We start from the raw sequence: 22,705 nt of genomic DNA on the forward strand, positions 1-22,705 counted from the left end.
GCTGTAAGGCCACACAGCCACGTAGCTTAGAGGAAACTTTGGTTGTAGTATTAACCATTCTGTATCAATCATCCCACAATCAAGCATGTTCTAACTTTGATAGATCATTGGAAATGGATAGAATTCTGCAATCTTCCTACTTCTTCCTCTACATTCATTTCATTCAGCATTGTGCAAACAATATACACATTCTTACTGATGCAGGGTGGTTTAAAAAGAAGAAAAAGGGGCAAGGAAGCCCCAGAATTAGTCGAAGTATCAGATTAGAGAAAACTAACATGACAAAAGGACACAGTACAAGTTTTTAATAAAATGATGTAAACTTCAGGGATTGCCTTTCTAAACGTAACCACCAGGAACACATTACCCACATTAAGTTTACACCACATAATCTCCAAGGGTTAACAATAAATGGCCTTTACTAAACAGAATTGGTGTGAATGTGGTTTGAATAATTGAAGTTTTAATCTACTGGGAATCCTTGACTCGACAAAGGCAGTTCTCACCTCCCATCTGGGGAAAATTAGCCTGTGGTTGGCTTTGCTATTGTTCTCTACATTCTCTACACTGTTTCCTACATTACAACAGTGACTCTACTTCAAAAGCATTTCATTGGCTGTAAAGTGCTTTGGGACATCTGGTGGTCGTGAAAAGCGCTATATAAATGCAAGTCTTCCTTTCTTTCTCAAATAAAGCTGGAAACCCTGGCACTTTCAAAGAACTAAATGCATTTCTTTAACACCTTACTGAATCAAGAAAAATTCAACTAGATCTACACCAGTTATTCCACAGCAGATCCACATTGCAGAGGCATGGACATGTTTTCAGTCAAAGGCAATGTTAGGCCTCTGGTTAATTCCGTAAGTAATTGAGTGTGACTTCCCTATTCAAAAATTGATACCGTTGTCAACTGAACAAGGTTCACAAAGGATCGACATCATCCCTGTTAATAGGATAGCCACCAATGTTATTATACAATGGTAGAGTTTTAATTCACCCTTAATCAGAAACTTCCATGCAGAACTGAACTGTTAAAGGGGCATTCTTCATTAAAAAAGCACCTGACAAACTTTATCTCCAAACACTCAATGCAATGATGTAAACTGTGTTAAATGTTTCAATGAATTTTTTCAGTATGCAGTTGAAAAATAATTATACTGCATATGAAATATAATTCTACAAAATAAAAGCTAACAAGCACCCAGTAAATGCTGTCTTTGCCCCTTAAAAATTATTGTAATTACATCATAAAAATGTAAAGCAGTCAATCCTGCAAAGTTAACTCTTGGCTGCATTTTTGTATTTCTCATAGTTGGTGAGTTGTTGCTAGGTAACAAAATGTACTATTGTTATTCTGCAATGCCCCGCATTTTGTTTTAAGCAATGGTACAAGTAATGTGACACTTGAAACAAGACTAAATGATTACACTAGGCTAATCAGGTATTCTGCATGAATTTAGAAACTAAATGCTATATTAGTATGAAAATATTCTCAAATCTATTACTGACACAATTTGCAAGTAATCAGCATGGTAGCATAGTGGTTATGTTACTGGACTAATAATCCAGTACTCCAAATTAATAATTTGGAGATTTGAGTTCAAATCCCACTGTGACAGTCAGTTGAATAAAAGAAGTTAATATCAGTAATGATGACAATGAAACTACTGGATTCTTGCATTTCACCCCACTGAACCACTAATATATTCTAAAAATTCAAAGGTTACTACACAAAAGAGCTCCAATCTTCTAGTTAAGAGATAATGAAGGGAAGCATTTTAATACATTTCCTTTATCTCTTTTATCAATTGCATCACAAACTAGGTGGTATGGGATAAGTTAGTAACTTTCAGTTAAAACATTCCCACAAATACTTCCACGCTGGTAGTTCAGTAATTCTTTGCTTGTAAGATAATCTCTGCTTAATGTTAGAATATTTTAAAAAAATTAATCTCAGCAGAGTTCTATTTGATCAATTAGGGAAGTGAGCTTTTAGATGCCCCATTTTCCTTATGAAGCTGCCTCCAATTGAAAGTGCATCAGAGGCACTTCTGTAATGTAGATGTGTCTCCAGAGTTACAGAACATAACCATGGTTGGTTGATCTCTCAATTTGACTCTACTTTTCGTCAATGCAGTTTTCATATGTTGTCCTGTGGGGAATATGGGGGAAGGTCCCCATCCAGAATCAAAGTCATAGTCACAATTTGTAAACAACAATGTATGTGCAACAAAGAGCCAGCCTAAAATAAAAGCAAAATACTGCAGATGCTGGAAATCTGAAACAAAACAAAAAGTGTGGAAATACTCAACAGGTCAGGCAGCATTTGTGGAGAGAGAAGCGAAGTTAACATTTCAGGTCTGTGACCTTTCATCAGAACTGGCAAAGGTTAGAAAAGAATTAGGTTTTAAGCAAGTGAAGGGGAAGGAAGTGGGGGAGAGAACAAAGGGGAAGGTGTTTAATAGGGCAGAAGGAGATTAAATAACAAAGCTGTCCTGGGACAAAGGCAAAGAGTGAAAGACAAAGCATTAGTCCAGAGAGAGTGTTAATAGTGGAATAATCAGCAGCTCTGACTACATGAAAAACAGGCACATGGCTAAAAATTAAAATATTTTAAAAAGGCCAGTCATGCTCTGAAGTTATTGAACTCAATATTCAATCCACAAGGCTGTAGAGTGCCTAATTGAAAGATCAGGTGCAGCTCCTCGAGCTTGCGTTGATGTTCACTGGAACACTGGAGCAGGCCAAAGATAGAAATGTTGACTTGAGAGCAGGGGGGAGTGTTGAAATGGCGAGCAACCGCAAGTTTGGGGTCATGCTTTGAGACGAGCGGAGGTGTTCAGCAAAGCAGTCACCCAACCTGCATTTGGTCTCCCCAATGTAGAGCAGCCACCCTATATTGCTGAACCATTTCAGTGTCATAGTTCTTTAATGTAAGTCGGGTAATAGGGTTCCAATAGTAAAGCCACTGAGACATATACATAGAGATAATTATTTTTACAAAATCACTTGCATTCAAAAGTCTGGATAAACACTGTTGCAGAGGTGAGCATTAGAAAATATGTTCCAGACATTTAAAAAAAATCATATTTCTGGTGGGCAGCAAGCAGTTTGGCCAGACATTCACCAGCAGAGAATACAATACTGCAAGTCCAACTAAATCTGATAATAACAGCAAGCTTAACCTTTTTGTGTGTGGACATCACGACATGGTATTTAACATTTATTGTGTGCGATAAATTGACTTCATGTAAGTGATTTTAACATTTTATTTTTAATGTAAAAGTAGGGTTTTTTTTTTAAAAAGTACAAAACAGAACTGATTTCCACTTTAAAAAGATGCTTACTGTTTGCCAAGATTTACTTCTAATTGGTAATTAAGACTGTGTTGGTGGATCTGAGCAGATGGTATAATTACAATTTAAATGTGAATTGAATAATCAACATGTTCCTCCTGAAGTGTAAAGCTGGCCTGGATAATATTACCTTTTTCCAAGAAGACTATAATCAAGAGGATAAAATGAAGCAACACACATTTTTGCCGAAAGTTGGGCTTTGCTTCTTTAAACAGCAGAGAACTAATTTCTGCTGCAAGCTCTCAAGAATATCAGTTTACAAACTTACATTGATAAGTATTTTTTTTTAAATGAATTAATGGATTAAATTGCTTCCAAGTGGATGCTGTGTCAATTTGGCAAAGGATTGAAAAATAATAATAATCTGTTCACTCTGATGGATTAGCAATGTGGGAATGTTTATTTCCCCCAAAAGTATCTCTTGCCATTCTCTTTATTCCAGTAATCTGTGAAAAATTAGCAGCCAAACATGCTACCATTAATGTTAATGACTTGAGGGGAAACAGAATAGAGCTAGCTGGCCCCTAAATGTAATTGAGTTCTGGAACCGCTTTGGGACTATGCTGGAAATGTTTTTGGAACACTAGTGTGACTGACTGATCGCTCCCATTTTAAGAGCTGACAGTGCAGTATTTTAACATGGAGGTGCTCATGGTTTCACTGGTCATTCCACTGCACATAATCCTCTACAGGACCATGGGCATAATGTGAAAGTGATTTTGGCAGAAGATTAATCCTTGGGTTATAAAAACACAGGTTAATATACAGCTCAGGAAGTGAAGATGATGGGCTCCTGTCCCAGACGACTTGGCCTACAAATCATTGCGGTAGGTTTTCAACTTGCTACCTAGGCACGGAACTGGAGTCACAAATCAGTCACCTGTTATAGAAACTTCCCAAGTTCGTGAATTGGGAAGATATTTCAGGGGCAGCCAATCCACAACTCCAGTTTGACACCTGGGCAGCAGGTTGAAATTCTACTGCAATTCTTGATGTTCTTGCTTATAACAGACACGAGACCACATCAAAGAATTGCTGCAAATGATTTGCTGACTGTTTTGTCAACCCTGAGATTTTCTTGTTTTTAGAACTATGTGCACTGCTGCTTTTCCGGAAAGGCATTATCTGGACAATATGATAGATCAATGATCCATTTTACAAAGTGGAGACATTTCATTCTTCAGCCTATAGCAATCGACTGAGGATTTTTGGATGTGTGTTGAACCAATAACAAAATGAGTGAAGATGATAATTTGTTTATTCCCAGAATATTATCAAATTATTCTTGGTTTCATAAATTTTCTTTTCCATTACATGACAGTCAATGCATATCATAAAACTATGAATCTTTCCGAAAGATATGCTCATTTGTGGAATAGCTTCGATTCTCAAACAGGAGGCTGGTAGGTTTGAGTTTCAGGACTGCCTATCATTTTCATGCTTACATTGTGGAGAACATCATCAGTTTCCGTCCAGGCCCCTAAATGTAACATCTCACTGGCGAAATAAGTGGTTCATCTTGGACAGAACAGAACCAAAGTCCAGGTTCCTTTAAATTCCTTTTCCTCTGACTTGCTGCACTACACATGTACCTTCTTACATTGACAGCAGCAATTTGGAGCAGTCTGTGGCCCAGACTGTCTCCTTCTGCTTGTTTGGAGATGATGTATGACAGCAAAGCAGCCAGAAAGTGAAAAAGGAAACAAGAATGTTGCATGTTTGAAAGGTTAATGAGTACTAATAAAAATGGGAAAAAAGGAAGTTGAATCAAAAAAAAATTGGTAAGATAGTTGCCTAACGTAACACATCAAAATTCACTATGGATAACTCTTCATACAAAGGGTAAGAGCTTCCTATGTTGCACTGGTTTTTCCAGCACAATTCACCTGAAACCTGACAAACAAGCACAAAAGATCAAGGAATTTCAAGTGCAAGTTATGTCCAGTGCAAGTCATGCTGCACGCCAGTCCTACACACAAAACTGACCATGTCCCAGATAGCACTAATCAGCATAGCGAGTTTCTGCTAAATTGCGCCTGCTTGTGACCCTTTGATGAGGTTCCTAAAATTAAGCCTTTTTTTTAAAGTCGCAAGGGAATTGATACGTGCCTTTTAGAGGTTTCTGAACCATAAAAATTATTTAACTTACTCAGAAACTCGCTAGTAAGTGGTTCCGTATTGTTTATTTAATCCATTTTCAGTTACTTAAAATCAGGGCACTTACAAGTGGTGGACCAGATGCTCTTATGAAAACAACTTATTTTTTGTGGTAAACACATTTTCAGCTAACAAATTGCAGAGATTTTACATTGTCTCAGGGAGTGGGCGGAGTGGTGGTGGTGGGGCCGAAAAATCAGATGGAGGGCGGGGATGGCATGCCCATAGCCTTCCCACCATCACTGGCATTGTGCCAGTGGTGGGAAAGGTGGTGGATTCCCTCCTGCCCAGAGAGCAATTAAGGCCCTTAAGTGGCCACCAAAGGGGCTCGTCCTGCTGCCGCTGGTATTTTACCAGTGGCGGGGATCCCTCTGCCACAAGGTGAGGCGGCAAGGTTAAACCCTCGTGATCTGATTGGCTGGCAGCTCTTGGAGGCGGGATTTAGTTCCTTAAAGGGACGAGAGCCCTGACACCAGGCAGTTAATTGCCTGAAAAACGTAAAATCCATTTGGGGCTTCCGAAACCGGCCGAGGCGGGGTTGCCCCCAACTTTCTGGCTAGTGGACGGGACCACCGTCAGCCCGTAAAATCCAGGCCAATAAAACTGCAGCAGGTTACCACTCTTAAATATATCAAGAAATATCTGTTAATGCACGAGAAGGATAATTAACAACTATGTTCTGAAACACTGTCTCATTGCATTGGTTCATGGAAGATTTTACGTCTGCGATTATGCCAAGGAGTTTGAGAGGAAACTTGAAGCATAACTTAATTTCAGAAAATTTTAGCAATTTTGAACATAATTTGCACCCAGAACGCCAGCTGCACCCAAGGCAGAAACTCTGCTCCAAGTTATTTCCCCTTCTTCCAGTGCTATGAAGATAAGTTAGCTGATTTTTGGTATTTCTGATAAGGTGAGAATACATGAACTGCCATGTTTGCTTCAATAAAAACGCAATTGCACTGCAAAAGTAATGAATTGCTTTTGAAGTATTAATAATCTCCTGATATTGTGGTATTAAAATCCAAATTATCTCTCATAAAGCACATGAGAAAAAGTAGGCCTTCCTCTCAGATTTGGGCATGTTATCCTATTTAAGAGTTTCAAAAATACCATTACTGTTACGTGATCATAGTTTCTGAAATTATTTACTTCGATTTATTGTTATTACTTATGGCCCTTCCTGGAACCCACATTATGATTTTCTAAGCTTTAATTTCTCACCTTCTTTCTCAAACCCAATAAAGCGATGAAACTAGGTGCTGAAGGCCATGGTGAGTTGCTTATTAAATGTTCCCCCTTCCCTCTTGACCACCACTCAATGCCTCCCTCAACGAGCTGGCTGATAAAGAGAACTTGCTATTTGGGCACCCACGCAGTTTGATCTGATACAGAAATTCACAGTGCTACTACATCATCACCTTTAACTTTAATTGACGATGCCTTGGACAATTAAATAAATGAAGTAAATAAAGACTAGAGAAGGAAGCTCTACTAACTATTCCTGATGTTATACTTGACTATTAAACGCAATACAGTAATCAAAATTTACTGGTGGATTAAATAAACAACTCCAAAGCAACAGCAAAAGCATTTTGCCCATTTCCCCAGCACATTGCCCTGCAGACTGGCAAGTGATAGAAGCTTAATTTACATGAATGTCTCAGCTCCCTGGTAAACCTCAATTGATATCCTGCAGCATCAGCAGATGTGAGCACACTGCCAGTCTTCTATCACTGCTGTCGGCAAACACATGAGTATCAAAACACCTAAAACAGCCAATTAAACAGAGCCAAGCTTCAGAAAAGTTTAAAAAATTCTTTTTGCTCTCTCCAGGTTAATGCCAGAAAACTAACACTATAATTCTTAACACATCCCTTGTGCATTTCCTATCATCTCCTGATGCATCACATCTAAAAGTATTATCTGAATTGAATACTGGAAGGTGGCCAATCATCTGGTAGGTTTATGTTGCGGCTTTTTTGTGCACCATCAAGGATTTGGTCTGTTCTATAGCTGACTTTGATCATTTCTGCCTGTTAAGGTGAACGCAGTTTTGAGAGCTCAACTGGCCTTTAAAGCGTGTGTACCGAGTGATAATGATATGAAACTTAGTTTGATTTTGCTGTTGTATAAAATGGACAGAGTGGAATCAGTCACTGGAGCATAGTATGGCAGTTAAAATGGGGTTTTCCAAACCCACGATTCCCTAAAAGGAATTTTTGAAGCTGATATATATTGTACTTTGTTCTTGATTTTTTTTTTAAACATTTCCTGTGAATCGATCAGTTTTCCTTAAAAAGCAAATGAGAAGAAATGAAGGAAAAACAATTGATGTGATTAATTCCGGGTGAAAATCAGAGGGTGGAATTGGAAGGAATGCAATATTTTAAGAAAACATCAGAAGTTTTTGCACTCTTTTGACTTTCATCAGATTTCCCCTGAGAACAAAAACGTATATAGTGAACAAACTGGTGAGAAATACTGATGACAGATTTTTCTTTTTTTATTAATCCATAGTTCTGTTTTACTCAAAATCTAAAATGCAGTTAAGGAGGGGAGCCAAAAAAAAGTTCCCCTGTTAAAGGTCTTCCAGGGAATGTGTGGTCCTTGTTAATTGCCAAGTTTGCTTTGCAAAAATGAGGTGCAGGAACAAATGCTGAACCAGCGTTCAGAATGGAGGCTAGTCAGAGTAAGAAAGCAAGCAAGGCCTCAGTGCGACCCCCTCCCCCCCCACCTGCTGCTCGGTGGCGGGGCCTTCATTTTAATATTAAAATCAAATTAAATAAATGCAAATTACCTTACCTTAACCCGATGGCCATCCCACTCTGATATTCCGGCCGGTGGCTGGAAATCCCATGCCTTCGGATCTCTGTACGGAGGTCCGAGATGTGACACTGGTGGTGGGGGAGGGCGGGGGGGGGGAGGACTGAAATTTTCAGGTCGGGATAAAAGGGGAGCGGTGAAAACTGTTCCGATTGGTTGTGGGAATGATGACAAGGGTTGCGGGTCAAAGGTGCTGAAGTTGGGGGGAGGGGGGAGCGGGGTGCATGAAAGTGTGGCATAGCAAAAGGTGTTTTTTTGGCTGGATAGGTCATTTATTTACCATTTACTCAATGGGGGGTGGTGGTGGGAGAAGGGTTTCAAAGTTACATTTACATTTTATTTCCCGTTTCAATTGCAGCGGCACCTTTCAATATTACAATTACCAGTAAGGGCTTGAAGCCCTTTAAAAATGGCACCGGTGCCTGTGCGGTGGCACTGGATGCCATTGCCAGGGATGGTGCAGACACGCCCTCTACAACAATGGTGTCGAGCTTATTAAATTCAGTCCTGGTGTCTGTCGTCCACATGGCATCGTAATTTTATTGAGGGTGGCCGATTAACAGGCTGCCTCCACATTCGCTGTCCAATTAAGGATGGCTGATGGAACAGTGACACAGGAGGCCCAGGATCCACAGCAGTGGATGGCTGGCAACCTAAACAAGAGAGGTAGGCACTGCTGAGGCAGGTAGGTGAGCGCGAGGGATCTCAAAATGGAGGCACTCTCAGATGGCTGCGAAAAATTTTAAAATATAGAAGGCCCAGAGGTGTTGGGGCCAACAGTGTGGAGGGGCTCCCTCCACAGGAATGGTTGTGGTGGCAGCTGTGGCCGTTTCAGCCCTGCAGCTCCGTCATTGGGGGTTTGAAAGGAGGCTCTGATGGCCCTCCGAACTGCTACCAGGAGGCCGCCTCCAAGTAGCTGCCAGGCTCCAGACTCAGCCCGGGGCCTGTTTGACGCTGGGAAAGTTCCACTGGAGTGAGATAAAGGCCTTAAATGGATCAATTGGCTGCCTATCTCTGTGGAGCAGACGGCTGACTCCCGTTGCAGCCAGTCCCTGGGAAACTTGCCCGGAGGTGGGACAGCATCGGGGAGCCATCCTTTTGGGGTTTTCCTTCACTTTCCTGCACTACTCTGCCTCTAAAACCACCTCCAAGGAATTGGGGAGATTTCGGCCCTTGTCCTTTTCCCTCAACCCAAAAAACAACATAAACTGATCCTTCTTTCTTTGCTTTAACTAGGTCATGCATTGGAAACCAACTACAATTTATTTCTGTGTGCTATACTGTAATACTACAGCAATTAAATTCAGTAGGAGTAAGCCATCAAAAAAAATGCCAGTGAAAAAATGACGAACGACCGCTAAACGCATCACCATATGCTTCATCTCCTATAAAGTGTCACTCTTGGACATGCATTGGCTCACTTGTCAGTGTGAGGAAAGCATCCCCACTGGACATCTCTCAGGACTTCCATGGCTGGTGCAGTGAATTTGGCTGTGCAAAAGTCTTGTCCTGCAATTAGTAAATCTTTCAATTTTGCACCTTCCCGCTACTCTGAAGCTGAACAACATTTTTGATGCTTGTCAGAGCTAAGCAGCTCACTAATTGCTCAAGGTTTGTGAAAATAGTGTTATTGCAGGTGCATCATAAGGAGACAGTTTTGCACTTTTCCCACTGTTGAAAATGTAGATCACAAAATGACCAATGGAAAATCATGATCATCCGCAATTTAGATTAACATATTATAACCTAGCATAAAAACAAAGGCCCCAAACACTTGCAGGATCAATGGTCCACTCCCTGCATAAGTTGGCCAGGAGGGCAACAGAGATCTGAAGATAGTCCAGGTCCCGGCCAAGGCTACCAATTTCTATCTGGATCTATTTGGAGTCCTAGCCTGGACCTCCATTAGAACCTCTCATAAGAGGGGATGATCACCACAGTGAAATGGCCCATTATGCTGCAAGGTAAAAAGTCTTTGCCGTTCTTCTTGACTCTGCTGACACATCAGACCTGCACATTTCTATGGCCATAAACTCTCTCTGTCTTAAAAAAAAGTATTCCTCATGGTGTTGCTTTTTAAACTGCTTTTCTTCAGTATCATTTGAATTACGTTTTTCAATATTATACTGAGGTTACTGAAATTAAATTTATTGCTTCACTACATCTGTAGAATTTCTTACTAGATCTCTATGGTCAACCTAAAGAGAAATACAGAAAGAAAGCTTAATGATCACTAATGTAAAGATGTTTTGCTTCCATTTTTAATAATTAAAGTATTTGTGTAACTTGGCTGCCAGTGACACTACACAGATTATGCAAACAATAATTTGCAGACTACAATGTCACCTGAATTTAATCATTGTCGTGTATTTCCTTTCAGAAATACAGCCATTTTCAGTGTTATTCACGAGTGATACTAAAGGTATCAAATAGAAACCTGATTCTATTGAGGCATCCGTCCTTGCTTTTGATTGTTTCCTACAAATTTCCTTGAATCAGAACTGGAGGACAATCTTGGACAAGAGGTTTTGCATAGCAAGTGATACTGAGGATCTGGGGTAGCACTTAATGTATATAAATGTGTAGTAAAATGGCAATAATGGAACATTGGTGCATTTTTGCCCTGTTCCCAAATTCGTCCCAGGATCAAATCCTATTAAGGCACATTGATACATGTAACCTACATGCACCTTTTTTCAGTTGTTAAGCCGCAGTTAAACAACCAAATTAACTCCTGCTTGTTTTCTAGCCCACATGATATTAATGATGACCACTATTTAAGTTGGGTTAAGGCAATAGATGCTACGAATGCGCTCATCAGCTTAGGTCTCCCTGGAGATGCCATAGATGCACCATGTTAATCAATGATTATCTGTTGAATAGAGAACCCTTTCAGCACAACATTGCAAAACAATTTATCAATCTGTAAGGAGACAAATTACGAGTTCACACATTTGTGCTCCTGAAGTATCTCCAGCTTCAGAGCTGACCCTGTGAGATCAGAATTACAAGTGGCTCAGAGGGGTCTGTGGTGATGCTTTGCCACCACTCAGCAGCAGCCTGCCCTTCTTCAACCACCAGAAAAGACTAGTCCTCCTGTTTCCTCTTCTGAACCAACAAAGCCCTCCAGAGTGTGTCTGGATTTGTGCGTGCTTCAAGTGTTGATGATGTGGTATGACTTGCTTTTGAAAGGCCCAGCTTGTTGATCCTGGGATTATGGTGTATCTGTAACAAGAAGAAAAGGGAACATCAGTAAATGTACATAGTAGGTGTGAAGTTGTTCATGCACACATAGTACAGAACACATCATGTGACTCATCATAGTCACTTCCTTAAATCTACAAAAGTAAAGGAATCGGAGTATAATTATACGAACCTGAACCTTCCTCTCTCCCAACTTGCATGTTACCCATACCATGTACGGCTTCCCAGTTGATAACTTCCATATGACAGCCTCTTCAAAAGGATGAGAGCTTTGGCCTGTTAGGTCTGTCAATTCCTCTCTCAACATCTGGATTCTACACCTTCTGTTAAAAGTAGCCTTTGTCTATAAGGAAAGGATATGTAATGAATAAGCAAATATGCAGCAGCATGGTTTTCTGAATTTACCTGAATAAGTGTCTTTCGTGCAGAACATTTGAAAGCTGTTTGAGTGCATGGTAATCATCAATTGTATGTGTAAATATCTCCAATCTTCCTCACCCACAGAAAACTGCCTTCCCCTATTTTTGATCCTGCTGTACTAGATATGAACTACTCCTGGTCAGAGCCTTGCTTGACGGGACAGTTGACTAGAATTTAGTGCACTCCAATCATACTCCTCCCAATTATCTAGTTACTAATTGTGATAACCAGAAATTGGCATTTCTGTGAATGAGCTTCTACCTGTCTATCAAGTGAGGCTCTGTGTCGAGATCACGAACATGTTAAAGTGTATTTCAACAAAATCCAGGCCTATCTCTTGGATTCAGCAGCTTACTAGATCAATTCAAGTGAATTATATGGAGATCTTCAAACATACTCACCTGACATGGGGAAATTTAATTATCTCCAGATATAGTAGGCTATGTATATTTGATTTAATTTTCATTTCTTACCTTGGCATCTTTTGTCATTGAGTCCAACATCTCATCTTACGAACGTCCTTTGTACATAGCCCTACACTAACTTACTGTGTGACGGCCTCCAATACCAGCATCACCCTCAATGTAGAGCTCATGAAATAGGAGGTGTAGACCATGTGGCCCGTCGATCCTGCTCTCCCATTCAATATGATCATGGCTCATCTTCTGTCTCAACTCCACTTCCCCGCCTGCTCCCTATAACCCTCGATTCACTGACAACTTGTTCCTCAACTCCATAGGGAACTTTTCGTGCTCTCATGCCACCTATGATCTGCATATCCGGACCTGTAAATCTTTACACCTTCTGCATTCTCCTTCCATTCCTTACAGAAATTTTACACACACAGGGCTGAATTTTACCAGCTCCTTGGTGCTGGGGTTCGTAGTGGGGGGCCCATCAAACTCTGCCGGGAGAGGGCCACCACGACCCCCCGACGTCGAGAAGACCCCGCCGCATTTTTCCGGTGGTGGCAAGGCCTCAGTGCAGCACCCCATCGCCTGGTGGCGGAGCTTTCATTAAAATATTAAAAGTAGCCACATTAATATGGTAATGAACTTCCCTGATGCTGTCAGCTGTCCCATGCCAATTTTATGGTCAATCGGCCGCCACTTGCTTGCCTTCAGAACTCCAATTCCGAGGCGAGACACTGGTGGGGAGGGGGGAGGAATAAAATTATCAGGGCGGTGGGCGGGGAGGGGGGAGTGGGTGTTGGTGGGAGCAGGCAAAACTATCCCTATTGGTTGCAGGGATGGTGGGAAGGGGTTCAAGGTCAAAGGGAATAAATTTCCGGCGGGGAAAGTTCAGGATATAAATAAAAGTTTTTTCTGGGAGGACAGGGCAATTTATATATAGATTACCCATTGAGGGGGGAACGGGATTTAAAGTTTTATTAAAATTTCACTTTTATTTCCCGGAGACCTGGAACCTTTAAAAATGTAAATGTTACTAAAGGCCTTGAAGCCCTTTAAAAATGGCTCCAGCGCTTTGGCGCCAGACGCCACTGCCGGGGTCGTGGCGGCCGCCCCCTCCTTTTAAATCAGCCCCCGCGCATAATATCACAAGGGCTGCGTGGCAGCACTTCTGTGTCCGGAGTGCAGTAGCTATTTTACATAGCCGATTAGAATCTTTTTAGTTATAATAGTACTATTTTGTTGTGGCTGCTTCAGATATACCAGAACACCCAGGCAGCAAAGGTTTGTTTTAAGTGACAAAGCATTCTATTTCTTTTATATATTATTGAATTATTATAACAAACTACAATAATCATGGAGAAGTGTAGTCTGAGAAAACACAATGGGCTGAATTTTAGAAGCGCGGCGGCTCATTTAACTGGCCGGGGCGGCGGGCCACCCGTGATCACGCGGAGGGGGTGGGCTGTCCATCACCGGCAATGGCATCAGGCGCTGACGCCATTTTTAAAGGGCTGTCCCCTCCACTGGGAAATTTAAATATTTAAAGGGGAATTGAATTTAAATAAATAAAAACATCTCTTTTGCCCCTCTCCCACTCCCTTCCCCCCCCCCCAATAACTATTAAATTAATTATTTGCCCTTCCTCCACCAAAACACTTACTTTTACCATCTGACCTTTCCCCCCCAAAACTGCACAAACTTTCAACTTCAACCCTTCCCACCATCCCCTACACCCATGACCTTTCCCGCCCCGCCCCGCCCCCCCCACTGATAAACCTGCCTCCCCCGCCGCCACCACCCCAAGTGTTTGCCTCATTTCCCCAGACAGGGATCCGAAGGCATGCCGTGCCAGCTGCCAGGCTGACGATCTCAGCGGGACGTCAGGAGGAGACGTGAGCTTCATTAATGCAATTATGTTAATTTATTTCAATATTAAAATTGCAGTCCCATCGCCTCACGGCGACCTCCCCGCTGCCGGCAATATCGGGCCGGGCCCTGCTGGTGTCGCGGTCCATGGTGAGCCTCATCCGGGGCCATCTTCAGGCCCCCCCCCCAGCTGCCACAGAGCCCCATGTCGAGGGCTCCATAAAATCCAGCCCAATATATTTTTAGAATTCTTGTCACGTGTCTGGGCATACAGCTGAATTTCTTGCAGTACTTGCTTGATGAGGACGTAGACGAGTTTTATTTTTCTGTTTACTTGGAAATAGATAGAAGTAGAGTAAATTGTCAATCATGACCCAGCCAGGAACAGTCTGATGAAAGGTCACTGTCCTGAAATATTAAACTCTGCTTCTCTCTCCACAGATGCTGCCTGACCTGATGAGTATTTCCAGCATTTTCTGTTTTTATTTTTGTTTTACATTCTTACATTAATTTTAAGGATAATGGTTGAGGTTCTCAACCTTAAAAATAACCATTAGATTGATCACACCCAGCCAGAAAAAAAAGTATTTTATTGACAAGAATTGTTCAGGAAGCCAGCTCAACTTCTCAAGGACAATCTCAAGGGATGGGTAATAAATGCTGGCCTTGCCAGCGACGATCACATCCCATGAATGAATTTTAAAAAGGGACTAAAGAATAAAAGAGACAATTATAGTTTATCTAAGATGTCACAACAGATGTGGAAATTGATCTGGAAATCCATGGTAAAGCCTCCTCTGTTTTATACATTTGCAGCACTACTCACAGAACTTAAAAGCACTCATTTTTGATACAGAATGCCATGGATGATGAACTTTAAAAAGAACGTTCATTGCTCAGTGTCATCCACAATCTTGACACCAGCTATAGCTTCTAATATAAATGAACATAAACATTTCCTTTTACTAACTCTCAGATTTCAGATAATTATTCACGCACATGGGTTTTCTGAAATGTTTATTTTGCCCCAACCTCCTCTTATTGTATGACTCAAATATGTTTATGAAGAGAAAGTGATTACATTAATACGCTGTTAACAACAAAGGTGTACCCCTTATCAAATTCAATCACTCCCCTTCATCCTTATTTCAGATAGCAGTGCTGTGTGAAGGGGCTCAGATTCAAAACCTCCATTTATTTTCAGATTGTCAATTTCAATTTAACTGTCATAAGACTATATTTGTTGGTTTTGAATGTTGGCCAGCTCAGCAACTGGAATCTATAATTAGCATGGAGTGAAACCTGCATCTTAACTGCTGGACTTCTTCAGTTGATATTTTCTTCCCTAATCCATTTTCCACCTTAGAAATGGCCAGCCCAGACGAAGTCGACAACCAAGTAAAAAGGTTCCACCTTAAGAACAGTTTTCACACTGTGCTGGGCAGCACTGGTGTTGTATTTTGAATTATGTTGCATGCTCCTCCTCTCCTCTCCCCCACACAGCCTCTGCCAAAGTCATCTGACAGGAAACTAAAGATTAAGTTTGTCCTACCTAAGGGAACAAAGAGCCCACAGAGCAGTGAAACGGCTTACTGCAGAGTGCAAACTTTCTAATCCATCTCGAATCTTGGGATTTGCTGGAAACAGTCAATGCAAAGTTGTTTCTTTGCTTTAGCATTTTGTCTATGGATCATCTTTTTGCACTGTACCATCCACATCCAGCCTTTCCATAAAGGTTAACTTGAAGCACCAAACATAATCGTGTGGAAATTAGACTTTATTGATTGCTATGGTCTATTGTTCCCCTTTTTTAAGTCCCTGTAGTTCAAGTTCAATCTGGAATTACATCATGTCTGGTTTCCCTTGGTTACCAGACAGCTTGCGACGTGACCATGATTAGAGAGAAACAAATAATCTTCTTCATGCATCAGCTCCCCATCTATTCAAATATAAACTTTTTCTCACAAGCACACCTCAAGTATGCCGTGTGGTTAATTTATGGATTATGGTCTAAATTAGATTATTTAATGGCTTCTTAATGGATTGTTGACCCTCTTCCTGTCATTATACATATTTGGGTGCCTTGTATCTAAGTTCCTGAGAAGAGTAGTCAAGAAATTATGTTTAAACTCATGTGAAAACCTAATGGACTTGGTCACACTATGTAGGATTTTTTTTTAAACTACACTGAGATTACTTGGCTACAAGTTAAAGGATTTTTTGAAAACTATCTTTGTAAATCTGTTCTTTCTTGCACACAAACCTTACAATTTAATTTATCTTGTTGCTTTTTTATACCGTGAAAAATGTCCTTAAAATGTTCTGCAATTCTAAATTATAATCTTGAGGAGAAATAAAACAGAGTAATAAGGCATTTAATCTACATTTTTTCAAAGACTTTGATTCAAGAGTACTAAGGCAATCTTTCGAGTCTTTCACATACAATTATTGAGTTAAACATCCTCCCCCAGAGTGTAGCATGAAACAGCTGCTTCACTGTAAGTTTAATGTAAGTTACTGCAGTAACATAAACTTATGGCAGGAAGTGCTGACCCAGTACATTTCCAAGATAGTCAAACAGAAACATTTATTTTTTTTCAGAAGAGGAAAATAAATAAGAGTATTGATGCTACATGCAAAAGGATTAACCTTTTAAGTACCGAATTTCCTTTTGCATTTGACTGTACACGGACCTGCTGTCCATCACCCAATATCTGTAAGGCTTTCACTCACTCCAACAGTTAGAAGTCTGGAAACTAACAAAAATGAATGCAAGACTAGCAAGCTTCCTGCAATGTGACAGATAAAGTGACAAGTTTTTGACTGGGAGCACGGTCACAGCATACTATTTTCTATTAATGGCAGTGTGATTCAGAAGCAGAAATAAATTTAAATTTGGACTAGAACATTCAAATCCCACTGATGACATATTCAGTTTAGTTTAAACAAGACAGCCTCATTGTATAATTGCCAATGAACCAAGCTGTAATGTACAATTCATAAAACATAGACATTACACTGGTAAACAAAAACAACACACCTCGTAACAATGCTAACAGACCTCATCAAAGTATTATGAGTGTAGTTTTATAATGCCTATACACTACTACCATCTTTATATAACAGAGAAAACACACAAAAATTCAATTGGGTGAAATAAGCATAATTTGTCCTGTGATCCAACCCGGGAAGTTCAATAAAGAGCAACCTGGAACAAATAGACTCAAGACATAACCAATGGAATGTAGTCCTATATTTTCAAAATGCTGAATTTGTAACTGTTCACTATTAAGTATTAATTTGATAATACATGATTATTAATAAACAAACGAGAGAAAAGGGAGAGGTGATGCTGAATGTTCTGTAAATGAATATTTCTTCAATCATGTACAGACCCTGTCTCTGCTTCATGTGCATCCTGAACAAAAGGATGTCAGTAGGTTATCTTAACTGCCTGGGGTCTACCTTTCAACTTTGCACAAACTTAACAAAAAGTTCTCTTAAAATTTCTCTTCAATAGAAATCAGAATTATAATTTTTAAGACTGCAATATCCCTCTTTGCTGGCCTGCATCTGTCCATTTTCAACATCATTCAAAGCCAATTTTTCTGCAAATAGAATTAAATTTTGGTTTCATAAAGTTGCATTAAGCGTTTTATTATTCATGTTGTTTTGTAAGTACCTGTACATTTAGAAATACACTCACTTGATTCTCTACTTCAAAAGCACATTCATTCATTCAGTGTTTACCTTGAGACAAAAAATTTCTCTAAGTTTATATGTACCCGCTAAAGGCCATTTCCCTCTTTGTCTGTAGAATTCTCCCCAAGTAGAATCACCTGGGTCATACACTGCCTATGACTGAGGTCATACATGTTCTGCTCTGAGACCACTGCCTGTGCTATTGGCTAAGTGCCAGAATGTGCATAGCCTGATTTGCCTTTCCACTCCATGCAGTAGCCCCAGGCCTCTGCTTGGGTCCTCCCTGCTACAGGACAGCTGAGATCTGGGACTCAGCAGGATGGGTTAGGAACCTGTATATCACAGGTCTTTAGCTTCACAAACTGGTGCACTAGTGTATTGTGCTACTCTTCTGCAAAACAAACTAATTATTTAAAAAAAAATAATATTTTTCTTAAAAATTCACAATCAAAACTGAAATGGACAGCATCCTGAGCAGCAAACGTTGAGGAGTTAAATTTTCTTCTGTACAAACTTTCTTTCAACATAACTTCAGCCTTCTTACACTATTCTGAACAGATGTTTTACATTTATTTCTCTGAAGTGGATGGCAGCCATGTTTATCTCAAGCAATGTGGGAAAATTCAAGGAGTTTAACATTTCCAAATCCACTGTACTCGAAATGCTAGAAAATGCTGAGGTGGAAACTAACTGTATAGATTTACACCAAATAGTTTCAAACAGTCTTGAGGCTGGACAACAACAAGAGATAATGCAGCTTCATTTTTGATATGCAGGTGTAGATTTTAGAAATATTTAAAATATTACCTTTGCCAAGCAATTCCCAAAGTATCGTCACTGGCACTGGGGTATAAATGCCTGCCGTTTTGATTCATGGTCCAGTCACAAATTCTCAGCTGTCAATTGAAACCTATCAGTGAGATTGGGTATCGAGCAGAACTAGACTCCAAGAATACATGCAAAAAATTCACTTCCATTAAGAAAGGCATTAGTCTGATTAAGATGCAACATAGATTTCAATCAAGAAATAATAGAAAGTTAACCACATAGGTTCAACATTCCAGACAGATGGAGTAAGGGTTAATAAGAGAAAAAGTTCACTTTCTGTTTTACTTTACTTCCTTAAAGGAATAATATGCACAGCTAGAACTGGCAATTCATTTCCACCAATCCCAAAAACCATTACATTCAGTTATGAAGAATTGACACAGAAACTACACTGATCCTGGGTGGCTGCAAATCAGAAGGTTCCTGAAACTTTGTTTAAGAGCAACATTTGGGAGCAGTAATATTCTTTGCCTGCCTTTTTCTTCAGAAATGGCACCGGGTAAGGTCACCCAGAGGTGGGCTCAACTTCAGTATCAGTCTCCAGTAGCTCTGGGATAGATATGCCTCATAATGCAAACACTGACTATATATACTGTATATAAAACCCCTGGTAAACAGTTGAGAGTGAAATATACACATACAGTGAGAGTGTGTGAATGAGTGGGTCAATGTAAACAATGAATCACAGAATGAAAACAAATAAAATCAGAACTGACAGACCTAGTTATACCTGCTTTTATACATCGGAAAATTCACAATGCTTATTCATCTGGGAATTAAATTATTTCACTACATAGAATACAAACAGAAGGTTGTGTTTGGCATTTTAAAAATAAATAATGCATGCACTATCACTATAGGACAAAAAACAAAATATGTTTGGTCATGAGTAAAGAAATATTGAGTATAATGCTAGATCGTTATTAACAATACCTTCATCAGTACTATAAAAGTAGTATGTGAATCACACAAAGCAGTAATATTAGTAGATAGCGGGTGATGGTCATTACATTTCTACATAAACTATAGTTCACTTCTTAAATAAACTGCATGATTTTAGCTGAATTTTAATTATACACAGGCACGTTTCCTCCCAGAAGAAACTGTTTATCTCCATTTTTCATCAATTAACTGTTTCTTTACCAACTTTTTAAATCAGTGTTAAGATCCATTTTACAATTCTAGCAGAGGAATATAAGATATTGTTGAGGCAAAGTGCAAGAAAAAGGTATTTTTTACAAATCTTGAATTGCTTAATAATACCAGGAAGCCTGGCCAAGGACTTGAAAAATGTCTATTCCCATTTCATAAAAAACTCATGCTTTGTGTCCTTTAAAAACAACTCCTGCTACAGTCTAAAAAAACGATTCCCACTGATTCTGGATCACTCATTCATTGTTTTGCAGGATATTCTCATAACACTGTACAATTATACTGCTTTAAATGCTTTTTTGTAGCTGTACTTAGGGAAAGGCAGATCTATTTACAAATTCTATAAATTATGGCACGCAGTTCTATAACCTGAAATCAGAGAATAGAATAATGAAAAAGTTTAACAGAAAACTAGCTACTCGCCCACAACCCCCCACCTCCCACCTACTCCATACACAAAGCTGGCTAGTATTGCAAAGTTTCAACTAAAGATTTCTGAGAGTTCCCTACCCATACCAAAAGTGAAAGGTTTCACAAAAAAGGGCCAGGTAAAAGAAAAAGATCAATGGCAATCAATACAACATTCCACACATAAACCCTATATCTGATTCTAATAAAACCCTATCTGTTAGACAGATGCGCATTTTATGTTAAGACTAAAATATCTCACTTATTTAGTTTTTCCTTCCCCATGCTTTAACTGCTAACTCATATTAAAGGTACAATTATACAAGCACCTCACTTGGCCACTCTTCTTTGTAAGCCTAGAGCATCAGCCCAGTATTCAACCATAAGGCATCATAGCCAAGCTCAGTCTTTGAGATTTGATTTTCCTTGTCACTGAGTTCCCAATCTCAGTCACTCTACTGGAGAGGCTCCAAGTGGAAACCAGGTGATTCAGGGGAGAGGGAAATTCAAAAGCAGATTCAGTTCAAGGCCACTTTCACATTCTTTTTGATGACAGTGCAGAGTGGCAATAGGCCTAACACTCAGTCACTGAGAACATGGGACCACAAAAGAACTTGATGCCCTCCCAAGAAATATAAAATAAAAATAAGGCTCTATGCACAGGGAAATTTAAATTAAAATGTAAGGGGGAAAAAGGACAGAAACTTTAGGGCAACTTTCAGTAATACCACAATCAAAGAAAAAAATTGATGGGATTTATACCTACTTTTTCAGAATGAAACTGCCTCTGATAAATTAAATATGTATATCAAGCGACATTCCTTTTGACTTAATATTTATTCTATTGAATTACAAAACATTCTCCAGGAATGAGATTCTCACTTGGTGGCAAATAGAGAAAATGGGACACACTTCAAAACATGGTAAAAACCTAAGCTTATTAATATAGATATATCATTCTAGTGATGATATTCAATTAATACAAGGAGACAAAAGGACAAAGAGTAAATAGAGCCCTTCAAGCTATATGTTCAATCCAATCCAAATTCAAATTATTAAAAACATTTTAATATATGCACTTGCTGTGCAAAACCTTTGTGCAAATGGTTTATCAAAGCTATAATTCTTAACTGTCTGAATTCAGAGGAATTTCATTGGGAGCAGGGCAATGGACACTTTAATCTTATTCATTCTATTTTTGTTTATAATTAAGGGTAATTATGTATGTCATTATCTGTATATTTGATGCATATGAAACATATTGCATCAATATTATTAGAAACTAGACAGTCCCCTAGCTCTGGCATAAGAATGTCAGTTGTCCACCCTTGGCCTTGGCCCAAAATCTACTACTGTACCTTCAAAAGGCAAGTTTTCATGATTCTTGGCCATATCATTAGTACATTTTATGCGGTTAAAAGATTCAAGTACTGTAAGTCTCCGATCCAAATTTAGCTCCTTAAGCACGACATTCAAACCTTTCAGACTCTTTTTGGATATTCTGAATCTCTCTCTTTCCCTCTCCTCCTCAAACCTAACCCATTCCAAAACTTACAGGTCTCTGAAGGAGATGTGTTTTATCATCACAACCACCACTACAATGATTTTGACTAACATAACAGAATGATATGCAGCACTAAGAGAAGTGAGTTTCCCTGGAGTTTGCACAGAAAGATGCCAAACTGACTCCGTGACAAAAGAGCCAAGAAACCAGAATCTCTTCTGTTTAATCAATCATAAGTTGGAAAAGGAAAGCTGAAACAAATCTGCCCTTTTTCTGTCCATTTCCTCCAGATCCAGCACTTGCAGCTACAGATTTTACACTTCAACTGATTGAGATTTAGAAACAATAAAGTTGCCTGAAAGTTTCTCTCCTTTTCCCCCTTACATAGTAATTTAAATTTCCCGGTGCAAGGACAGTGAGTTAAATGGTAGTTCTTTTCCTATACTTACAGGAGGGCACAAGTTCTACGCACTTTCTGGAAGCTCGAGTGTCTTAGGGCAAGTAAACATAAAGTAGGACTGAATAACCAACTGGAGGTTACCTCACTGCACTCCTCAGCTACTTCTGCCTATTTTCCTCTTCCAACCTGTCCAAGAAAGTAAGATTTGCTGCTGCACCATCATTTCTATGTGAGCTGACAACTGATTTCTCTCGGAAATGTCTCCAGTTCTACTCTGTGCCAGTCCTCTGCCCACTCTTACCACTCCCTCAATGCCACCTTCATAGTGATCATCATTAATGCAATGTGGGCTGGATGACAAACATTTACAAGTTTTCATGTTTGCCTTTAATTGGTATTTAACACACCAAAAAATAACTTTTAACAAGGTGCTTGTGTGCTAACGTGCAATAAATCAGTCTGTCCCAGG

General features: G+C 39.6%; 1 protein-coding gene across 11 annotated transcripts in view; it reads right to left on the bottom strand.

Moving 5' to 3' along the window:
- Positions 1-22,705, bottom strand: part of LOC137369473 (nuclear factor 1 B-type-like) — a 335,107-nt gene that overhangs the window by 18,111 nt on the left and 294,291 nt on the right. For 10 of the 11 annotated variants that reach the window (XM_068030747.1, XM_068030755.1, XM_068030749.1 and 7 more), the window contains one exon: positions 18,752-18,840. The exons of the other annotated variant lie outside the window; for it this stretch is intronic. In XM_068030747.1, coding sequence (XP_067886848.1) covers positions 18,752-18,840 — 89 coding nt within the window. The remainder of the gene's footprint in view (positions 1-18,751; positions 18,841-22,705) is intronic. 11 annotated transcript variants of the gene reach the window in all.

The sequence above is a fragment of the Heterodontus francisci genome, chromosome 4 (genome assembly GCF_036365525.1).
Source record: "Heterodontus francisci isolate sHetFra1 chromosome 4, sHetFra1.hap1, whole genome shotgun sequence".
Classification (NCBI taxonomy): Eukaryota; Metazoa; Chordata; class Chondrichthyes; order Heterodontiformes; family Heterodontidae; genus Heterodontus; species Heterodontus francisci.